Below are 21,872 nucleotides of genomic sequence, written 5' to 3' on the forward strand. Positions count from 1 at the left end.
CAAAGCCAAAACAACAAGCAAGCAAGCAAGTAAACAAACAAAATAAACAGAAAAGAAAGCAAACTAATAACTATTTACCCTTTTATATACTATATTCCTAACTTTGCAGTTCAGTCCCCTTTCCTGTAGAAATTCCAAGCAACTGTGCAGAACACCCAGACTAGTGTATACAGAATGTGGAAGTTTAGCTTTTCATTATGCCAGAAACAGGCCAAAATATACAGATTCCCAAGGTCATTTATATCCCCATCACAGCAAAGCCCAAAGGAAGTGAAAGAAGGGGGTTAAAGAGAGTCAGCAAAAAAGAAACAGATCTCAAGGCTAGCAGCATACTCTTTGTTTAATCTGCTTAGTTATCTTCTCTCCCTTACATGTACTTACAAACACCAAAGGCTAGTTCAGTTAAAAATCTTATAGAGCTGCTTTCCAATAAAGCCCTGGTCTACCAGTAAAGTGTTCAGACTGGAAAAGCAAAGCTGAGCAACTGCTTGGTCAAGGGCAGGTCAATTCATTTTTTTTCAATTTCAATTTGTCAGTGAAGCAGGATTAATGACAATAATCTCTTCTATCTACCCACAAGCTTTTCCATCTGTTCTTCATTTTACCTTATAATACTCTTCTAAAGTAGAAAAGGGGTCGATTCCACCCAAAATGGAAGAAACTGAGATTCAAAAGAATTAGATAACATGCTCATGTGAGCACAGTCAAAAGAAAGCTGACCTGAGATTAAATTCAAGTCTCTTAATTTCTAAAACCTAGACTGTCTTAGATTATACTATTCTGCTGTTTACTAATGTTCTGTCAAAGTGATCCAAAAATCCACAATAGTTGAAATGGAAAATAAAACTCAAATGTAGCTGTCCACTGGGTTCTGTAGAGATGTCAGTATGTGTCCTCCCCTTTCACAGTAAAGGTGGTGATAAGATGTCCCATGGCTGAGAATGCGGCACAACAACAGCGTGGACTTCTACAGGTTTTCATAGTTTACAAAGAAAAGAAATGCCACGTGACATGGATTTACACTATACATACCTAATTCAAACGTAGCTCCATGAGCTGTCATACTCCATGTGCTTGATCTTCTACCTTTGGTCACCATCACAGAGAATTCATATAACGTATTCGGCTTTAAGCCAGTAACCAAATAGCTTAAAGTTGTTGCATTTGCATTCTGGAAAAGTATGAATCAAGAACTTTAAAACAAGAAAACACCACTGATTAGCTTCTTTCACCCATAGCAAATGTTTAGTACCTTATACTTGGTGTTTGCTGGGATGTTGGTCTTCCACCGGACTGTGTAGTAGCGGGAATCTGTAATCTTCTGGTGTTTGGGCAGGGAGTTGTCCGCCCACGTAATCCTTATGGTGTCATGACTCAGAATGGAAGCCTGAACTCCCACTGGTGGCATCATGGGAGTGGGATCTGGCACTGGAGTGTATGGAGCATTAATAACAAATAAATCAACTTCAGAAGTGTCTGGGTAAAAAGTAATTAAGAAAGGGAAGTGGCATTTTAACATAAACAAAAATAAAAGGGAATGCGGGGAATATAATGGAATGGAAGATGAGAAGTGGAGAAAAAGAAAGAAAATCCAGAGTTAATAGGTAGCCCTCATTCATTCAGAATACTTCTACTGTGTTTTTTGTTGTTGTTGTTTGTTTGTTTTAGGAAAAGAATTGCAGAAAATGTTAAGCAAATTAGTACTTGACTATATTATCAACCATACTCTAAACACTGAAAAATGATAATTGAGTGATTGTGTTAACATACATATATATATATATACATATTATATATATATATATGCTCGAATTTTTGTTGAATTAACTGAAAACATTACTTATTGTCAAAGAATCATAGAAAATAAAAACTGCTCTTAAAATCCAGAGTATAATACCCAAACAAGAAATAAAAAGCTCATGTTCTGTTTCAGATTTTAGTAACGTTTATTGCATGGGACATGAGTTACTAGTGCCCATCACTGGACATATGATGGTTCGTCTCTCAAAGCTGAATGTCAGTCTATGGTTAAGCAAATTCAGGCTTGCTGGCATTTTGAGAGCAGAGGCAGTAGAGATATGGCTCACAGCTAAATAAATCCAAACACTCATCTTCCTTAAGAGAAAGTAAACTAACACCAAGTTGCACCATCTGCTGTATTTTCTCCAGCAATAAGAATAAGGTAGAGAACAATTCCCCATTAGTTATAATGCCATAATAATCATGGGTTCAAGTGGCAAAGCACTGACAAGATCATAGCACTTGTTTGAGGAAAGGAAGAGCATACTATTGCTGTGTTCAACACAGCAAATGCACTTTTTATTGCAAAACAGGACAGTGAGTAAAAAAAGAATCATCAAGGGCCACAGCTGGAGAGCAGGACAGTGGGATCTTTGGGTTTTCCCAACTCCTAGCTAGATTTTCTAAATACACACACTTGTATTAAAAGTTATTATTTTAATAAAATATTAAAAAATATTTTATTTTAAAAATTCAGGTTTTAAATGTTGTTTCCCCATATAGTTAACATGACTGGTTTTATATATAACTAAAAATTGGAAATGACACAGTCCCTGTTTATGAAAAATTGCTACACTAAAGAAATCATCTTCATGTGTGTACTCTCTGCACAATGAATACTAAAAATAAAAGAGGGGCAGTCTAAGTCTTTGTTCTAAGGCTTGTCAGAATACATACTAATTAGTTACAATGAACCTCCATATGTAGAAATAATTATTCTTTAAGGAACATCTTATATGTGACAACTCTTGTATAAAATAACCAAATTACATGACATAGAAGCATTTCCTTGTACATTTATAATATTTCTGCATTCTTAAACCATGTGAAAGAAACAATCCTATTGTAGTTCAATTTAAGAAGGTAAAGGTCACTTTTTGAATATTTTTTTTCTGGGACACCTAAACTATTTCTAACAGAACTTTTAAGTTGTAGGTACACAGGCCAGAATCATGGAGTAATGATGTTTGTACAAAGTAGAGGCTTTAAGAAAAAGGGGCAAAGATTATCTTTTAGTAAGCAAGAACACTGCCAAGTCTGTACAGTTACTTAAAGCATTCTTATGTCAGCTTGGGATACTGACAAAAAGTCATGGTCAACAAATGGAGAAATGCATTTATAAAAAGAAATTCTTTTGGCCGGGCGGTGGTGGTGCACGCCTTTAATCCCAGCACTCGGGAGGCAGAGGCAGGCGGATCTCTGAGTTCGAGGCCAGCCTGGTCTACAAGAGCTAGTTCCACGACAGGCTCTAGAAACTACAGGGAAACCCTGTCTCGAAAAACCAAAAAAGAAATTCTTTTGTATTTATGACTCTATAAAATTATGTCTATGAGTGTTTTGCCTGCATGTATGTATACGCATCATGTGTGTGCCTCGTGCTCTCAGAGGGCAGAGGAGGGAGTCAGATTCCTGAAACTGGAGTTATGGATGGTTGTGAGTCACCATGAAGGTGCTGGATATGGGATCCGGGTCCTCTGGAAGAACAAGTGTTCTATACCACTGAGCCATCTCAACAGTTCCCAGTTCTAGGATTGTTAAAAAGTTCACAACTCTAATATACTGACTTCAATAAATTTTCTCATTCAGATCTAAGAAGTTTTACAACAGTACAGAAATTTTACATTATATTTATAGTCTTTCAAAGATATTTAAAATGTTATGAGTGATTACTGATCTCTTATAATAAATATAGCTGATCAAATGGGTAGTACATTTGATTTTTATCCCTTTACATGAACTTTATGAAGGGCACAGAAAATATATTTTTCTAACCAACTTAGATATCTGACCATAAACAAATGTTAGCTTCACCAAACATACACACACACACACACACACACACACACACACACACACACACTTATTGATATGCTATAATGTGTAATCTATATTAATATGTGTGTGTGTATATATTATAGTTATACCATGTCTAAAAGATGAGTTATAGTTAATTTTCTCAAACTATATATTCTAGATTCTAACATATTAAAAACATGTATATATCTACAAAGAATAGCTTACATGACAGACAATAGTTTAAATGAAAAAAACCAGGAACTAACAGAATTTTGTACAAAAAAAGCCAGCTTATTACTCATCCCAAGTCTGCATTCCAAGTTGTCATGTATTTTTCCTTCACAAACACCCATCCTACCCTACATAAGCAGCTGTGAAAGTGCAGATGACCACAAGAGACAGGATGCCCTACCTGTGTGAGGTCTGGTCACAGCACTCTCATAAAGGGGGATGCCTTCGCCAACATTGTTGAATGCTTTCAGGGTAATCACATAATGAGAGCTTGGATCTGAGGGAAAGAAGTCAAAACAATTTTTTTAGTGTTTTCTACAGGATTTAAGAAATACAACAGTGACTAACTAATCATGGAAAATTCATAAACGGGTTAGAGTTTTTAATGGGATTGGTTATTTGGGGATATAAAGAGATGTGGAGATAGCAGTACATGTAGGACAAAAAAAAGGTTGCATCAGTTTCTTGGATTTAGTTTTCAGAGTGGAGGTAGACTATTCTTCCTCTCCTGGAGTTTACTAAGGTTTAAGATGCACGATGTATGGTATAAGGCTTTTGTGTACCAGAAGCCTTCAGGTGCAGCTTGAAATTAAACCCCTTCTATCCCAGACCAAAACAGCTAAGGTAGAGAAACAGGAAATAAATCGATAGTGCCAAATGTCTCCAACATTCCAGGGAATCTCCTAATCCAGAGCAGCCAACTTCTTGATGAGACAAGACATGCCCAGGATCTGATGGCCTGTAGGTAACTCCGTAAAATGAAGAGAACAATCTCTCTAGGGCAGTGTTTTCAACCTGTGGGTCTGAACCCCCATAGGGTTGCAGTTCAGACATTCTGCATATCAAAATTTACATCATGATTCAATGTCAGCAGCAAAATTACAGTTACAAAGTAGCAACAAAATAATTTTATGGTTGGGGGTCACCACAACAGGAGGAAGTATATTAAAGGGTTGCAGCATTAAGAAGGCTGAAAACCATGGCTCTAGGGGATCCTTCAAAATTTCTTGTTAAATTACAAGAGGTGGCATTAAGCAACAGGTTGAACAGCATTTACAAGATAGAACCTGAGAGTCATTAAGCCCTCCCTTCTTGCTGGACAGTGGTGGCACATGCCTTTAATTCCAGCACTCGGGAGGCAGAGGGTGGCAAATCTCTGTGAGTTTGAGGCCAGTGTGTTCTACAAGAGCTAGTTCCAGGAAAACTGAGGAAACCATTTCACAGAGAAACCATTTCAAAAAACAAAAACAAAAGAATTTTCTTCTTGGCAGACAAACAAGACTTTCTGATTCTGTTCCTCACTATTTTCTCCTTGTTCTCAGTGCTTCCTCTTCCCAGGTCGCCACCATTCCCCATTCTGAGGGCACATTCAACCCTCGCCCTATATACACATTAACCTATCCATTCAGAAGGGTTCATTTTACAATGGTAACCCCTCTAGTTATATCACCTGCATCACCCATTCCCCCTTAGAACTGTGACTACATCATCATCATTTGGGGTTATTGAGACAGGGATTCATGTAGTCCTAGCTGGCCCTGAACTTGCTATGTAGCTGAAGTTAGTCTTGAACTCTGGCTCTTTATGCCTCTACTTCTTGACTGCTAGGATTATATGTGCATGCCACCATGACCAGCTCTCAGATATTTTTAAAATGTATTCTTCCTAATAGCTGCATAATGTCTTTTTCTTTGCTTTCTCTTTATACAGTGTCTCAGACACTGTAGTTGTTCAATAATCATCTGTTAACTGATCAAAAAAAATGTTTGGGCAAAAAGATACCAAGTTTAGTTTAAATTTTGGGCCAGGTGAAATATGGGTTACATCTAGATGCAGGTGTCCAGTGGACAGATGCTTGTATTGAACATGAAGTTCAGAAGAGATCTTAAGTTAGATGAATTCCTAAATGAACTTCTTCATCTCTGACTTCTTTCACTCAGTATTTTATGAATCTATTAGACTAGTAAACCCACTTTATTTTATGCCAAACTTATTGTTTTTGCTATTTCTCAACATACATAATTCTTTTCTAATAGAGTCTACTGCTTATTCTCTTTAGCATAATCTGTGTTCCTTCTTGCTGCTCTGTTTCAAACACTATTCTGGTTCAAGCTTTTAAGCCCAGCTAAATTTCTTCGTGGACTGTTCTATGTACCTTGCTCAGGTTTTCCTGCTCTGAATGAGCACACTTCACTTCAACTCACTTTACTGTTTCCTATGTTTTCCTTTGGTTCTCCCATGAGACTGAAAGTTTCAGGAAGTCAAGGACTAAGTCCTGACTGCACTGTAAAGGACTTTTATTTTAGAAGTCTTATAAGGGAAACAGTAGGAGGCTGGCCATCACAGGAACATTTTTATCCACTGAAAAGCTTTGGTTTAGCTATCCAACAATTGCTTGTAAGACTACTCATGTGGAGAAGCCTCCTGGGTTTAGTTGATCTGTCTCTTTTTAAAAAGAAAAACAGAAAATATATTTTGTTTTTGACTACATTTATAAAATATTGCCTATTTTCTTCCATAAAAAATTTGGTAACTCATTTATCAGGCACTTAAAGCTGTTCTTAGAAAAGGTGTTTAAAAAAAGTAATGGTTTGAATAAAAAATCAGCAGAGATTATGAATTAAGAGACAAATCTTTCAGAGAATGAGTAACAGTGACAATCCAATTTGGAAAAGTTATCATACACACCCAACTCAATCCATTATTATCTTACTATTATAATATTAACTTTAAAAATTACATTTATTTATTTACATGTTTAAGTGTGTGGTCATGCACAAGCTACAACACATGTATGATGTCAGAGGACAACTTGCAAAGTTGGCACTCTCCATCCACTATGACTCCTGGGAATCAAGTTCAGATTGTTGGGCTTGGTAGTAAGTACCTTTACTTGTGGAGTCAATTGCTGTTCATAATTACTATTATAAGAAATTAATAATTCTGACTTCTTTGCTTTTAAAATTAACTGAGATATAAGTAGTATAAATGTATTTAAATGGATAGTAAGTTTTGATAAATTTATATATCCATGTAATTTATATCTAAGTAGAGAAATTAAGACATTTCTAAGTAGCTATGCTCTTGCCATCAATTCTTAGTACACAGGGTTCTATGGAACCACTGGTCATAATTTGTCACTTGTAGATAAATTTTGTCTATTCTGAATTTCATAAAAACACAATAACAGACTATATTATCTTGTGTTTGGCTTTTTACTATGTTTCTTAAACTCATTTCTGCTATGTGTACTGACAGCTAATTCCTTTTAATTACTGAGTAATTTCCATGAAAGGATATTAATTTACTAATAATTAATAATGATAGAAATTTGTAATTCTTCCCCCTTGAGGTTATTATAAGTAAAGTATTCTTTTCAAGCTTTTAAGTGGTCATGTGCTTTCATTTCTCCTGGTTAAGGATTTATGACTAGAGCTGGAAGGTTGTATGGCTAACTTCATAACAAAGCTCTATTTTATAAAGTAGTTGTACTATTAGTATTTTTACCAGCAACTGTGAGAATTCTAGAGAACGTACAGAGGTTTTTTGTTTGTTTGTTTTTTGAGATTTTATACTTGCAATTCTCTGACAACTAAAAGTGCTGAGCGTCTTTTAACACGCTTATTTTTCCACCCAGGATTTCTTTATCAACTGCCCATACAGCTTTTCTGTCCACTCGTATGTATTCTTTTGCATAGTGTCTATCCAAGCCTTTTGTTCATTTTGACTGGGTTTTCTTTTTACTGAGTTGTAATAATTTTTATATATTCCAGACTAAAACTCTGTCAGAGTAGCTAATATTTTCTTCACATCTGTGGCTTACCTTTTCATTTTTATTGATTTTTTTCAACTACTGGAATCTTAAGATTCACCAGTAACTATACACACACACACACACACACACACATGTATATTATACATACATATATACATATATATTATATATACATATATGTGTGTATGTGTGTATATACATATATATACATACATATATATGTATACATATACATACATACATACACACACACACACATATATAGTTACTGGTGAATCTTAAGATTCACCACACATACACACACACACACACACACACACACACACACACACACACACACACACTTACTAGTAGGTGAGTTTGATGGGAAACAAGATATTTGCACAAAAATCAAGTTATTTCCTTAGTGAAACATATACTAATTACAAAGAAAAGTGATAATTAGCATCAGATACCATTTTGTGTCTAATGTGAAGCACTGAGAAAAACCTAACACTGTCATTCCAGAGGTAATGTGGAAATGCTAGACAAGCCTAATCTGAGGGACATAAATTACATATATATGTATTTCTAAACGTCTTTCACCAAGGTCAGGGAAAACACAACACAGAACTGGTTCTAAATCAAAGCTAATGAGACATAATGACTAAACACAGACCCTGAACCAGAAGGTTGCATTTTCCTTTTGTCCTTAAGGACAGTGGTGAGAAAAGTGTCAAATATGAAAATTCTGTCTCAACTTTAAAGTCTTTATTTCAATAAGTAGACTATTTAGAACAATTTTAATAACGTTTCATGTTAAAGCTAATGATTAGTGAGAACTGTCATGTCTGCAACTGAATTTATGCTTCAGGGGAAATGTGTATATAGGAAAACAGAAAAGGACAAAGGAAATGTGGGAAAATGCTAAGAATCTAAGAAGAATATGGAAAAATTCTTTCCATAGTGTTGAAATTTTTCTGCAAATAATAAAATTATAATGTAATGACGTTATAAAGAAATCACATGCATGACAATCTCTTTTACTTAGCAAACATACCCAGGTTTTCAATGGTGTAATAACGTTGTTTATAGTCCACTTTGATGGTCTGTGCATGAGGGCTGCCAATGCCATAACCGATGGCGTAACCTCGAACCACAATGTTCTGGTTCTCTGGAGGAGTCCAGCTCACTACGATGCTAGTGACAAGTGGACGGACGTGAAGAGAGCTAGGCACTTCAGGAACACGAGATTCTGAGAAGGCGCAAAACCAAAAATGAGATGTACTTTCCTGTAAAATGTTTCACTATCCTTGGGGGAATAATGTTTTGCTCCTGTCACAATAGTGGGCTTTAATAAATTTCTCCCCATTTTGGATCAAGAATTCAATGAGAACCTGTAGCTACAGTGAAATATAGCCAGTGGTTTTTATTTTTTTCTAAGACCCAAATGGTTGCTCATTCCATTCCCTAAACTCTATAGGTATAATGAGAAAGGTATGTCACCAACAAATTAGAAACCTGCTGTTAAAGGTCGATCAAGTACCATATTACAACAATGGCACCAATTATTTCTTTACCTAATCAATGATCTAGAAAAAAATGACACTGAAGCCACAAATGATTCAGTCATTAGATGACGAAGAGGCTTTAAAAGGTGACAGTTTAAGGCATCTTTCACGTATATTACTCAAGGCATAAATTGCTACCTTAGTTCAAACTCAGAATAGGAATACAGTTCTTTGATGTCCCCAAATCTAGCACCATCACTGCTAAAGAAACTAACTACACATAACCACATGAAGTTATGTATAAAACAAACAGGAGAAAAAGCACAAGGTTTCCAGGTCTCAGAAAAAAGGGAGCTGCAAATGAAATATAGGCACAATGGATGTGGCTCACCCTTAAATTTTAGATTATCTATTTACTTACTGGCTTCAGTAAAGAAACCCAACTTCAAATGCCTGTACATTTTATTGTTCTGAGCCTGCTAACTCTGATACTTTTTTACAATGTCTGGAAAACAACCCCTTCAGGAACTCTGTTGCTTCACAAAAACAACAGCAGTATGTCAAACTAGCTTCCACAGCTTGAGACAAAGTCAGTGGCTTTCCAATCTGATCAATTGACAACAGTTAGTATCTACCATGTGCCATTACGTTTGATCTTACCATCTAGGTCACTTTCAAAAGTTTCAGCAGACATCCAATCAGTTGCTGGTCCTGTACCATTGACTGTGAGAGCAGCTACTCGGAAGTTATATTCTGTCCCCCGATCAAGACCTGTGAATCAAATAACAAAAGAGATAAGCTAAAACAAGAGATTTAGAAAACAAAAAGTTAGCAGTATCCTATAAAATGAAATATCTCTAATGTGGGATTTCCTCTCTATGCTGTGATTACCATTAATGAATAAAGAACCTGCTTTGGACCTATAGCAGGGCAGAACTTAGCTAGGCAGGGAAAACTAAGCTGAATGCTGGGAGGAAGAAGGGCAGAGTCAGAGAGAAGCCATGGAGCCACCGGAGACAGACACTGGTTGGAATCTTGCCGGTAAGCCCCAGCCACATGATGATACACACATTAACAGAAATGGGTTAAATTAACATGTAAGAGCTAGCCAAGAAGAAGCTAGAGCTAATGAGCCAAGCAGTGATTTAAATTATCCAGTTTCTGTGTGATTATTTTGGGGCTAAGCAGCTAGGAACCAACAAGCGGTCTGCTGCTACACATGTCACCTATTCAGTTCACAGCTTAATAAAGTGTAAGTTCATAAAGAACAAGCAAAATAAATAACAAGCAATATACAATACATGGTAGCTCTCAGTGCCCACACCACCTAGGAGAAGGCACAAAGCAGCAATAACTAACCATCCCAGGAAGTTAGAGGGTTTTTTTTTTTTTTTTTTGAGCATGAAGGCAATTTTGGGATTACTTAATGCAATGCCTTTGATTTTGTTAAAAAAAGGAAGCCATGACCAAAGATAATGAAAGAGTTGTTACAAAGGAACAAAATCAGCTGGTTTCAGAAGACACCAAAACCCAGAAAAGAATGTAAAGATGTAACTCCTATCAGGTTACCTCTGTTCTTTGAGACCTGCTATAACCACAGCTGAAATAATTTAAACATCAAATATGGCCTAGAAATCTATTTTTCAATAGCCAGTTGGCCAAATGTATTTATAGTAAGTAAAAGAAGAAACCCCAAACTTTCCTATTATGCAACTCTTTATTTACTACCAGCTTTAATAAAGTGTAAGATTTACCAATACAAAGGCAAAAAAGATTCACATATAAAAGTCTACATACAAAGCAGGATGACAGTTAATATGACGAGTTATGCATCCATTCACACATACATCTTTAGAGTACTTAAATACAAGACACTGACCATTAGGGTTATTAATATTAGTTTACCTCTCTATACCCAAATAATTGGGATCTTTGGACAGCAGCACAGTACAGAAACCCCAGTAAAGGCAAAAATATTAAGAATGTAAGTAACTAGTCTGGGATGTGAGGCGTGCTGGAGTTAAGGTAACCAACCCTGGCACATGATGAGAAGAGACAGAAAGTTCTGCTCTGTATGTGCCATCCTAAATCTGTCTGATCACAAACAAGCAAGGACAGAAAGAGGAACAAATGCTGGTTCAAGTCAATTCACCTCCCAGTTAAAAAATGTTCTTTTTATTTATTATCTGTATGGGTGTTTTGCCTATATGTCTATGCATCACAGGTGTGCCTGGTGCCCTGGGAGGCCAGAAGAGGGTAACTGATTCCCTGAGACTAGAGTTTGACTGTTGTGGACCTCCGTGTGGGTGTTAAGAATCTAACCCAGGAACTCCTGAAGAACAGCCAGTGCTCTTAATGACTGAGCCACCGCTCCAGTCCCATTACCTATTACCATCTTGTCAGAGAGTGCTAAAGAGGGCTGCACATTTGTTTGTAATTGTTAGTGGACAAAACCTTAGAATAAAAACAAACATGGCACAACAAAGACCTGAAAAAACCCAATTATTCAGTTACCATTCCTTGACCTCTAGAAGGATAAGAATATATGAAAGAGCAGGCAAAAGAGAGTCAAGTATACAAAGGCTAAGTTCCTCTCTCTCTAAATAATGGAAAGAGCTTAAAAAGCAAAACTAAGGCACACAGTAAACATAAAGCTACAGTAATGTGTGCTAATGTGGCAGTATGACCACTTTGTCCAGCTATATATTAACTGTACAATCCAATGTATTTTTGGTTAATGCTTCAAGACACCAAGAATCTGTTTTTGTTCACGTTGTGTATTTAATGTTAGCTCACACAGACTAAAGCTTTTCATTCTGTGGATACTTGGGACATGCTTATAGAGAATAGCTACCCTTTTCTAGATTCTATCTTCTGTTACATTGGCTTTACATATTCAGATTCTCAAGATTCTCCTGAAAAGGAGCCATACCCTTTCTTAGCCAACTCTATTTTTCATAGCTATATAAAAAAAGAGAATTCCTAGTAATCTATAGAATGATCCATAATTTATTAGATAGGTATTGGGTTGATTTTTATAAGATATACTTCATGTTCTGTAATATATGAAAGGAAAATGATACAAAACAGTATTTCTGATAGAATTTTCTAATTTTCTAATTTTCACACTGTTCATAGCAGCAAATATAATTATAATACTACAGCTATTCAAATACTCTACAGGTCACATGAATCTGGCACAATATAACAAGTTTTGTTACCAACTAGGTTGAGTAAATTCTCTTAATTTTTAGATTACAAAATAAGTGTTATATACTCAGAAAATGAGACAATAAAAAGGAAATAAAAATCAAACACAGTTCAAGCCTCAGAGATGGAGGAATTGGCAAGAGTATTTTCCATTAATTTGTATTAAGTTAAAAACAGATTATTATAAGTTTTCAAGAACCATTTTAATTTGTTTATATAAACACTGCTTAGAACAGTTTCAGACTATCATAAATTAAAGTCTGAGAAAGAACCACCTTTTAGTCATTGACTATATGCAAAGCAGCTTACCTTCAATCAGCTGAGACAGCTGTGACCCAGTTACTAAGGTCTCAGTGACATCACTTTTTCGGGAGGCCTTTCGGTAACGAATCTTGTAGCCAATAATCTGCCCATTTTGTGTGGCTGAAGAAGGAGGCTGCCAGTGAATCACTATACTCTGAGAAAAAGCAGTACAAGGAAAAGACTGAACACTTCAAAGGGATAGCCTTAACTGTATACACTATTAAGTCCAATTTCACTTTAGAAAGAGGAGAATAAGCATGTAAGAGTTCACGATACTTGAAGATTCATCAAGTTACCTATTTTACAGTCAGTCAAAAATAATTCTAATTTACTGGGCATGGTGATGCACATTTTTAATCCTAGCACTTGGGAGACAGAGGCAGATAGAATTCTGTGAGTTTGGGGCCAGTCTGGTCTATAGTGAATTTAGGGTCAGCCAGAGATACACAGTGAGACCCTGTTTCAAAACAAAACAAAATATAAATACAAAAACAAACAAAACTTTAATTAAAAAGCTTCCAATGATCAACTGAGGGGAAATAAAAAGCAGGTATGTGACATGATGCCATCTAAAAAAATTCATGCTTGAGAGCCAAATGATAAGAGAAACTACCAAAAACCCCTCATGGTTTAAGTCTATGATTTTTGTGTTACTTTGCATAATATCTAACCTTGGGTGCATGCACCCCATGGCCACAGCTTGGACATGCCTGACTGAGTCTAGATTTATCTCCTAAGTATTTTATCTGAATGAAAACATTAAAGTCCCGGAAAAGATTTAGAGAGAAAATAAGGTCAGAAGCATACAGATTAAGATTACATTATTGTTAGGTATAAGAATTATTTTCCTCCTTGAATACAAATTGGCTGTTAATTAAATAATTTCTATGGACAGGAGTGGTGGAGTGTAGGTAGTCCCAATCTAGAAAGGCAGAAATTGCAAGATTAAAAATATCTGAGGCTAGCCTGGTCTATACAGTAAGTTCCAGGCCAGCCTGAACTATATACATACAAGTAAGACCCTGTCAAAAACAAAAACAAAAAAAAAAATGAAATGAAAGAGAACTAAATGTTTCCTGGAGAAGCATGACATAGTACTTTTTGAAAAGACCTCTTTAGTATCTGAGACGCGTACATAGTGCATATGCTGTGAACAGACACCAAAATCTATACCTACCTGTCTTTGGTTTATACTGACATCGTGTCATCATAAGCAACTTACTTTCTTTGCACAATTTTGTATGGTTAAGATCTAAAATATCATATTTACATAAAAAAAGCAATTTGCTTTGTAGAGAAGCTAAAGAAGTTTTAGTATCAGAGAAAGGAAAGAACAGAATAGACAAGTGGAGCTCTTAGCCCAGCTTTATACCTATGCTGTCGTATCTTCCTGCTTGATTTTAAATGTTTTCAGTTACATTCTAATTTACCAGGTTGTTGTTGTTGTTATTATTATTACTTTTATTTTTCAGGCAGGGATTCTCTGTAGCTTTGGAGCCTGTCCTGGAACTAGCTCTTGTAGACCAGGTTGGCCTCGAACTCTCAGAGATCCGCCTGCCTCTGCCTCCTGAGTACTTGGGATTAAAGGCGTGTGCCACCACCACCTGGCTAGGTTATTTTTGAAAGCAAATGAGTTATTGAAACACTAGCCTTCATTGTTTTAATGTTTGTCTAAGGGATCTCTGGCTCTCTAAGCCCCTCTAAAGCTTAGTATGCCAGTAAAGAGAAGAGAAGCAAACTTTACCTTTGAATTCCTCACTTCTAAGGACAGATTCTGAGGAGCAGCACTGGGAACTAGAAAGGTTAAGAAAAAAAAGGAAATAATTCAATCATCCACATGTTATTGTTCTCGGCCAGACTGAGCACAAATGCACATCTCCAATACTAACTATGTGACTAGGTCTGAATTCAGATAACAATGTCTTATGTTGATAGCTCTAGGAGATGAAGTGTGGCCATGCTTGATTCATGTTTTAAGGTAAGACCCTTTCACATGAGTATCCATCCTTACTCAAATCAGGCTGATTCTCTGGAAATCACAGTTACTTCAGGGATGTACAATGTCTTTGAACCTCTAGACCAGCAGTTCTCAACCTGTGTGTCATGACCCTTCTGGGAGTTGAACAACCTTTTCACAGAGAGGTTGTATATCAGATATTTATGATTCTTAACAGTAAAAAAAATACAGTTATAAAGTAGCAAAGAAAATAATTTTATGGTTGGGGTTACCATAACATGAGGAACTGTATTAAAAGGCTGTACCATTAGGAAGGTTGAGAACCACTGCCCTAGACCTCAAACTTCTAGACTTTACATATATTCTGAACCTTAAACATATTTATTCTGAATATCCATCATAGGCAAGAGTCTCACATTTTCTGGAACCAAGTCTAATAAATGTGGCAAGTGACTGAATGAACTATATAGTGATAATATGAACCAAAATGGGATAGACACACATCAGCGAGTTTGGCTTTCTTATGGACTTTGTAAAGTGGTTTAGAAGGCAATTCTTAAGAAGAGAAAAACATTTAAAAAAGGAAAGCTGCAGTAAGTAGACTATCTGGCTTCCCAGTGCAGCAATGTACCAGAGCATGGTTTAGATGCAAAGAGTCTGGGTCTGCTGGTGAAACACTTACATAACTAACGTTCTTACTATACTGGAACTTAACACAAGAACATCTAAAAGTTGATGATCCATGTTCCTTCCCACATCTCCCTCCACATAATGACAGACAGCAAAAACAAACAAAAACAAAAAACAAAAACAAAAAACCTCAAGCAGACATCATTAATTTGCCCTCTATTCACCAAATGCTAGATCTAGCATTCTCACCTACTCCTCTCATGAGGACCTTAGGTTCTCTATCATCTGGTGACCACATATCAAAATAAGGACCTAATGAACTTTTGTCTAGGAAAATGACATGGGCTTCAAATCAATCAGCTGCACAGGTCTGAAGTAGGACCTGTACTGAAAACATTTCCACCCTCACAGCCAAGATTTGTTGCGAGCTACAACGTGGCAAGTTCTCACTCCGGACAGTGTTCTCACAGCAGTTTACTCCTGTTTCCAGTTCACGTGTAAGTTATCTACAAATGAACTTGTGTATGATCTACTTGATCAAGGTATTCCTTTTAGGTGGCCTAAGACCTGGGATTTACCTTACTTCTAAGTGCTGTCTTAAACCCCCATGTTAACAAACTTGGTTCCACTCAGTTTTCAAGGTACTGTGGTCAGTAGGCCAACCTATTTAAGTACAGTTAAAATTTGGCTTACATGTAGATTTAAGAGGCCTTTCTCCATAAAATTTTTTCCCCAAATCATGACCAACTGGTTTATGCAGTTAGGTAGCCCAGCTATAATTTATATTGTATTCCTCTTTTTTATCTGAAAAATTCTCAAGTCCAAAGAAAAGAACAAAGAATAGTACAATAAACACTGTATTCTCTCTTTCTAGATTCACTAATTAATAACATTCAGCAATTAGTAACATTATTTTTCCATTATAAATATGAATGAGAAATTGCATAGATATAGGCTTATCCATTGTTTCTGAATTATCTGAGAGATGGCTGCAAATCACTGCGACAGGTCACTCTGAAATACTTTAGTACATAGATGTCTTAGAACAAGGGCAGGCTCCAACAAAACTAAAACACAACAATCATATTTAGAAACTGCAATTTTGATATAAAAATGGTATCAAATATACATAAATAATATGTCTAATATTTAGCAAGCTTAATACTAATTAGTGTATTGACAGTATCCCAGAGATACTTTTGTCTCTACTATCTAGGAACCAAAGATCACACATATTTTATATCCCATGTCTTTACTCTTTAGATGATTTTTCTGTAAGACTAATAATATATTTTAAGAACTGAGGTCAGCTTTTAAATTAAAAAAAAAGTTGCAGAACTTTTCTCAATTTGACATATCTGTTTGCTAGGCCGAAGTTAAATTTTGGGGTAGGAAAACAATAGAAGCAAAGTTGTATCTTTATCCATGCTTCTTTCCTAGTGATGAAATGTTCGATCATCTGCTTAACAGAGTCAAACTATAGCTTTTAAAGCATGCATGCTTATATATATATATATATATATATATACATATATATATATGAGATATATACAAAAACGCATATTTAAAAAACAAAGAATACTGAATTTAGATGAGTTTTATCAGAGAGATACCCTTACAGTAAACTGCTATTTTCTTTCTTTTTTAAAAACCCCACTGATTTTGACCTATGTAATCACTAGCAAGCTGTAGTGAAAGTATTTCTGTTAGTCATGGGTATGTGCATATAATTTAGTTTAAAATATAGCTACAGGTGAGAAATCAAACTGTCACAAGATATCTATTAGGAAAATAAGTATGGCTGGTATGTAGAGTAAGGCTAATCTTCCAACTACCATAAAATAGTCTGTGCAGTAACAAGCAACAGAAGTCACCTACATAGAAGACGAAGACTGTACTAAAAATACCAAGAACCCATTTACTATTAGCTACCACATGCTCTGTGCTTTCCAGTGACAACAAAGCTGGTGAAGTTGGTGTTACCTAAAGCTGACATTAAGAAAAATACTCAAAAAGGTTAAGTGACTTGATCAGTAAGGGGGGCAATGGGGCTATGAACAGAATTTTCTTTGACATCAAAGCACATGATTTTACAACTAATTAGAGTCACTAAGAATGGTATTTTGTTGCAAAGGAAAAAAAAGCTCACCATCTGATAATGTTCGAACAGCAACATCTTGTGTGGAGACTCCAGGACCATGTTTATTGTAGGCCACCACTCGGAAACTATACTCTGTGTATTTTTTCAGTCCATTAATAGTGTAGGAGTGACTTGAAACATCAACATCCTTGAATGAAATAGAATACTGTGTGTGTTGTATACACACACACACGCACACACAGACAACACACACCTCTCAAGCCAAAAGAAATGCTACAAAATGACTAAACAACTTCTGCACAATACAGTTTTAGCCCTCTTACAGATTATTTATAGCAAAAGCATATTAGTTAATCATAAATAATAATTATTTAGAAATATTATTTGACATTTAGTAACCCTTGCTGGTAAAAGCTACAAATAAATCAGCACAACCAAACAATACCATCAACATTTAATTTCCTGTATCTCTCCCTCACTTTGATTTCTAATCAACTAACTACCAAGCTTTGGAAGATCTAGGGGTTGGGGGAATACAGAACTAGTACATCTGTGCATGCTAGGCAACTGCTCTACCACTAAGCTGTATCTGTAACCCCTTTAGTTTTTTAGAAACCAGTGGTTCTAAAAGATCATGTCATTTTATACCTGTTCTTTATCAGTCCCTTTTTCCATGTAGTACAATTTGTAATTCTGAATTTCCCCATTGCCGGACAGTGGTGTTTCCCATGTGACTGTGATAGAAGTAGGTGACGTTGCATGAGCTCGTATATTAGGTGCTGGGCCAGGGAGCTGAACTGAAAAGAGAATTTCAAGAGCTCAAGATACAAATCATGTTTACTGTAGTTCTTAATAATCACTCTCAGTGATACTGTCACAATGTCACAAACAATAAAAACTCAGAAGACAACTGATTTGATTGAAGTTCTTATAGGAGATATACATTTTTCTTTGCGTTAAGTCAAAGTCAGAAATTATCTATGACGTATCTTCAATTTATTAAAAATAAGAAAAATACACAAAGAATTCTTTTGTCACATAAACTTTCAAGAGTATGTGTGTGTATGTGTGTGCGTGCGTGCGTGTGTGTGTGTGTGCTCACTGGTACAGACTGTGGAAACCAAAGGTCAGGATCCGATATCTCCCTCTATCATCTGATTCAGCTAGGGTGGATGGATGATCAGAGCCCTGGGACCCACCTGTCCCCCATTCCTTAACTAGAGATGAGGTGTATTCCCAGCCTTATATGGGTGCTGGGGATCCAAACTCCAGTCCTTAGACTTGCATGACAAAAACTTGAATCACTGAGCTATCTTCCTCAGCCCCCAAATCTGGTTTTGTAGAGGAATAAGGTAGCACATGAAAGCAAGTACCACTGGAAGACATATTTCTTTTGTTGGGCGCTAAACAGGCCCACAGGGATGGGCAGAGGTCTCCTTCACAAGAACTCCCAGTTTAACACAGAAATCAGGCACATTAATAAATCTCAACAGATTCATTTGGTGGCTGTAATGAAACAGAAAAAGAGTACAGGATTCTGTTGTGTGAAGGGTTGCTTAGGTAAGGGGGGAGGGAAAGGAAGGCTGGTGAAGACTTCTTGGTATTACAAATAATCTGTCTTTTCAAACAGCAGAGAGAAAATTATTTGTTATTGGGGCAATCAAGGGGATAAGTGGAAAGACAATGTTATATGACTTGTATGGTTGTATCACAGAATGGTTGTGGGAGAAATAATGTTGAAAACAAGAGCCAGACAATGAGGACCCTTTGTTGTTCTTGTTCTGCTATAGAGTTTAGATTTTCCCTAACAGTCAGAGGACAGGAGCATGACAGTCAGACCCATGTTTAGAAAGGATGTGTGGATACATGCACAAAAGAGAAGCAGCAAAGCAACAAAACTAGCTAAAGGAATAGCATTTGCTTTAGTAACAGTCGCCATTATTTAGTATTATCATCCCCATTATAGATGAGTTTTGAGGTGAAGCAGCTTTCCAAGTGATGGGAAATAAATAATGGTGGAGCCAGAAGTTGGTCACTTTCTGAGTCTAAAACATAGGACCTCATGGAGATCAATAAGAAAACTAGGAAAGTACCTTCAAGGGAGTGGCTGTCCTCTGTGGACTCCTAACTTCCACAATGGCTCATACATTAATTTTTTCAAAATAGTTTTTTCTTATTACTAAGAGTTCTTTCCTACTGGTCTACCAATCCTAGCTAGCTGCCCATGCCTACACTTTGGGAGATGTCCTGTATTTGAAACTAAGTTTTCTAGCACTAATGTCTCCATTATGGACACTGTTAGATTTAAGGCCCAAGAAGGGGAAATAAGTTAAAATAAACTGTTTTTCTCAATAGCAGCACTATGCCTTAAGATGTGTTTTGCTTCAGAAGTAGAAAGATCTGAATGTAGTTACTTTAAACAGTTGTTTGCTTTATTTAGTCATGAACCATGCATGCTATTTGTTCAACATTAATAACATTAACTGACAGGTAGGGTTTGTCACAATTCTTTTGCTGTGAAAACTTTCTTCTAACTTAACTAAAGAGAGGGAAAAACAAAATAGTTCATCAATTCTCTTGACATCACTTTCAATATACTCATTAATGAAGTGCAGGCAAATATGATCCTTAAAAAGGCACTAATGATTCATTCAAACCAGCTGTACAGTAGTATAATATACAGAAGTCTTAAATTGACTTATAAAGCTAAATAGCCAAAATGCTTCTCAAAGACAGCTAATTTAACATTCAGACCTTTCCATATACCCCATACCTTCAGGAGGAGCAAGGTCCTCTTTATTTCACACATCTCTATTGTCAAATTCCAAATTCCAAATGCCAGCTGGGAAGTGGTGACACAGGCCTTTAATCCCAGCAATGGGGAGGCAGAGGCAGGTGGATCTCTGTGAGCTTGAGGCCAGCCTGGTCTACAGAGTGAGTTCCAGGACAGACTCCAAAGCTACACAGAGAAATCCTGTCTCGAAAAACAAGACAACGACAAATCAAAATTCTAAATGCTTCATCAAAACTGGTTGTTCCTCCTGCTTATTATACCTCATTTAACTGCTCTTTCTTTCTCTCTCTTTTTTTTTCTTTGAGACAGGTTTCTCTTTTAACTGTCTTGGTGGCTGGCCTGAAACTTGCTTTGTAGACTATGCTGGTCTCAACCTCACAAATATACGCCTGCCTCTGCCTCCCCTCTGCCTACTGGAATTAAAGGTGTGCACCACTACCTGGTCTAACTGCTCTTTCTTGACCAAAGCTCTTCAACAAATTATTGTGCTGTCTTTCCATGTCATGGCAGCACCTCACAATAGTATGTATTTAACTGTCTGTTTTTGGTATTATTTGTAAATTCCTTTGAACAGAAGTCAAGACTTACTATTCTTGTAGGTCTTAACTGCCCAACACAGTGAAAGACACACAGTTAGGTACATAATGAGGTCTCTTTTCCATATGCTGTCGCTTTCACTTCTAAACTTGGCAATGACACTTCTAGTTCAGTGGTTTTCAACAATTTGATCACAAAGTCTGAAATGTTCATGAAAGCTATAGACTCTTTCTAAGGTGAATGTGAATATATATAGACACACAGATATTTTCATTTTCAGAAAGTTCACAGCCCCAGGACAGACTTCTGCACCAGAACAAATCCAGTGGTCCTTCCTTCATTTTCATCATGACTCACTTTGCATGTGAACTCTTTGATCCTATTTCTGGCATTTGGGTCATGCAGCTTTCTTCCCCAAGAATGCTTGTGCTATGTCAAATGCTTTAAGGTCAACCCCATCTTTCCTTGGCCCCATCTTTCCTAGGTTCCTTTCTATATTTTTATACAAATTCCTCCTTGCTCTGAATTCTAGTTCAGTATCGTTCATGTATGGTGTCTGGACTTAAAAGCTAATGATGGATAATGGAGTCTAAAATCAAATGGACAATTCCCACACTTATCTGAACAAAGTCAACTGTGAAATTTAACACCCTACTCTGAGATGAGAATGCATTCTCCTTAAATCAACTCTGGAGACTCTTCAAGCCTCTTATGCTCTTGCCTAGTGTCCATTACTATGGTGATCAAAGTCCTCTTCGCATATCTACTACTGTTTACCCTTAATGACAAATCTTACCTGTTAACCGTTCCTGTATCTCCAATACTATTCATAGTGCTTGGCATAAGAGGTACTCAAATATTTGTTAAGTAATTTGCTATAATATTAAAAATTGAAGGCTCTTAACTTCTTGCCTTTATCCCTGAATTAATTCTGTTCCATTATTGATAAATTCATCCATTCTTCTGAGTTCCCAGATAGGGAGTTTCTACAAATATATCTCACATGTTCTCCACTCAAACAAAGTCTT

At 36.4% G+C, this 21,872-nt stretch overlaps 1 protein-coding gene across 4 annotated transcripts in view; it reads right to left on the bottom strand.

Annotated features, from left to right (window-relative positions):
* Positions 1–21,872, bottom strand: part of Neo1 (neogenin 1) — a 175,484-nt gene that overhangs the window by 31,699 nt on the left and 121,913 nt on the right. For all 4 annotated transcript variants that reach the window (XM_038322982.1, XM_038322980.1, XM_038322981.1 and 1 more), the window contains exons 10-18: positions 18,162–18,310; positions 17,562–17,700; positions 14,570–14,619; positions 12,832–12,979; positions 9,973–10,083; positions 8,862–9,056; positions 4,229–4,324; positions 1,253–1,428; positions 1,033–1,171 (exon numbers count right to left, since the gene is read on the bottom strand). In XM_038322982.1, the coding sequence (XP_038178910.1) occupies positions 1,033–1,171; positions 1,253–1,428; positions 4,229–4,324; positions 8,862–9,056; positions 9,973–10,083; positions 12,832–12,979; positions 14,570–14,619; positions 17,562–17,700; positions 18,162–18,310 (1,203 nt within the window). The remainder of the gene's footprint in view (positions 1–1,032; positions 1,172–1,252; positions 1,429–4,228; positions 4,325–8,861; positions 9,057–9,972; positions 10,084–12,831; positions 12,980–14,569; positions 14,620–17,561; positions 17,701–18,161; positions 18,311–21,872) is intronic.

This window comes from Arvicola amphibius, chromosome 3 (genome assembly GCF_903992535.2).
Source record: "Arvicola amphibius chromosome 3, mArvAmp1.2, whole genome shotgun sequence".
Taxonomy (NCBI): Eukaryota; Metazoa; Chordata; class Mammalia; order Rodentia; family Cricetidae; genus Arvicola; species Arvicola amphibius.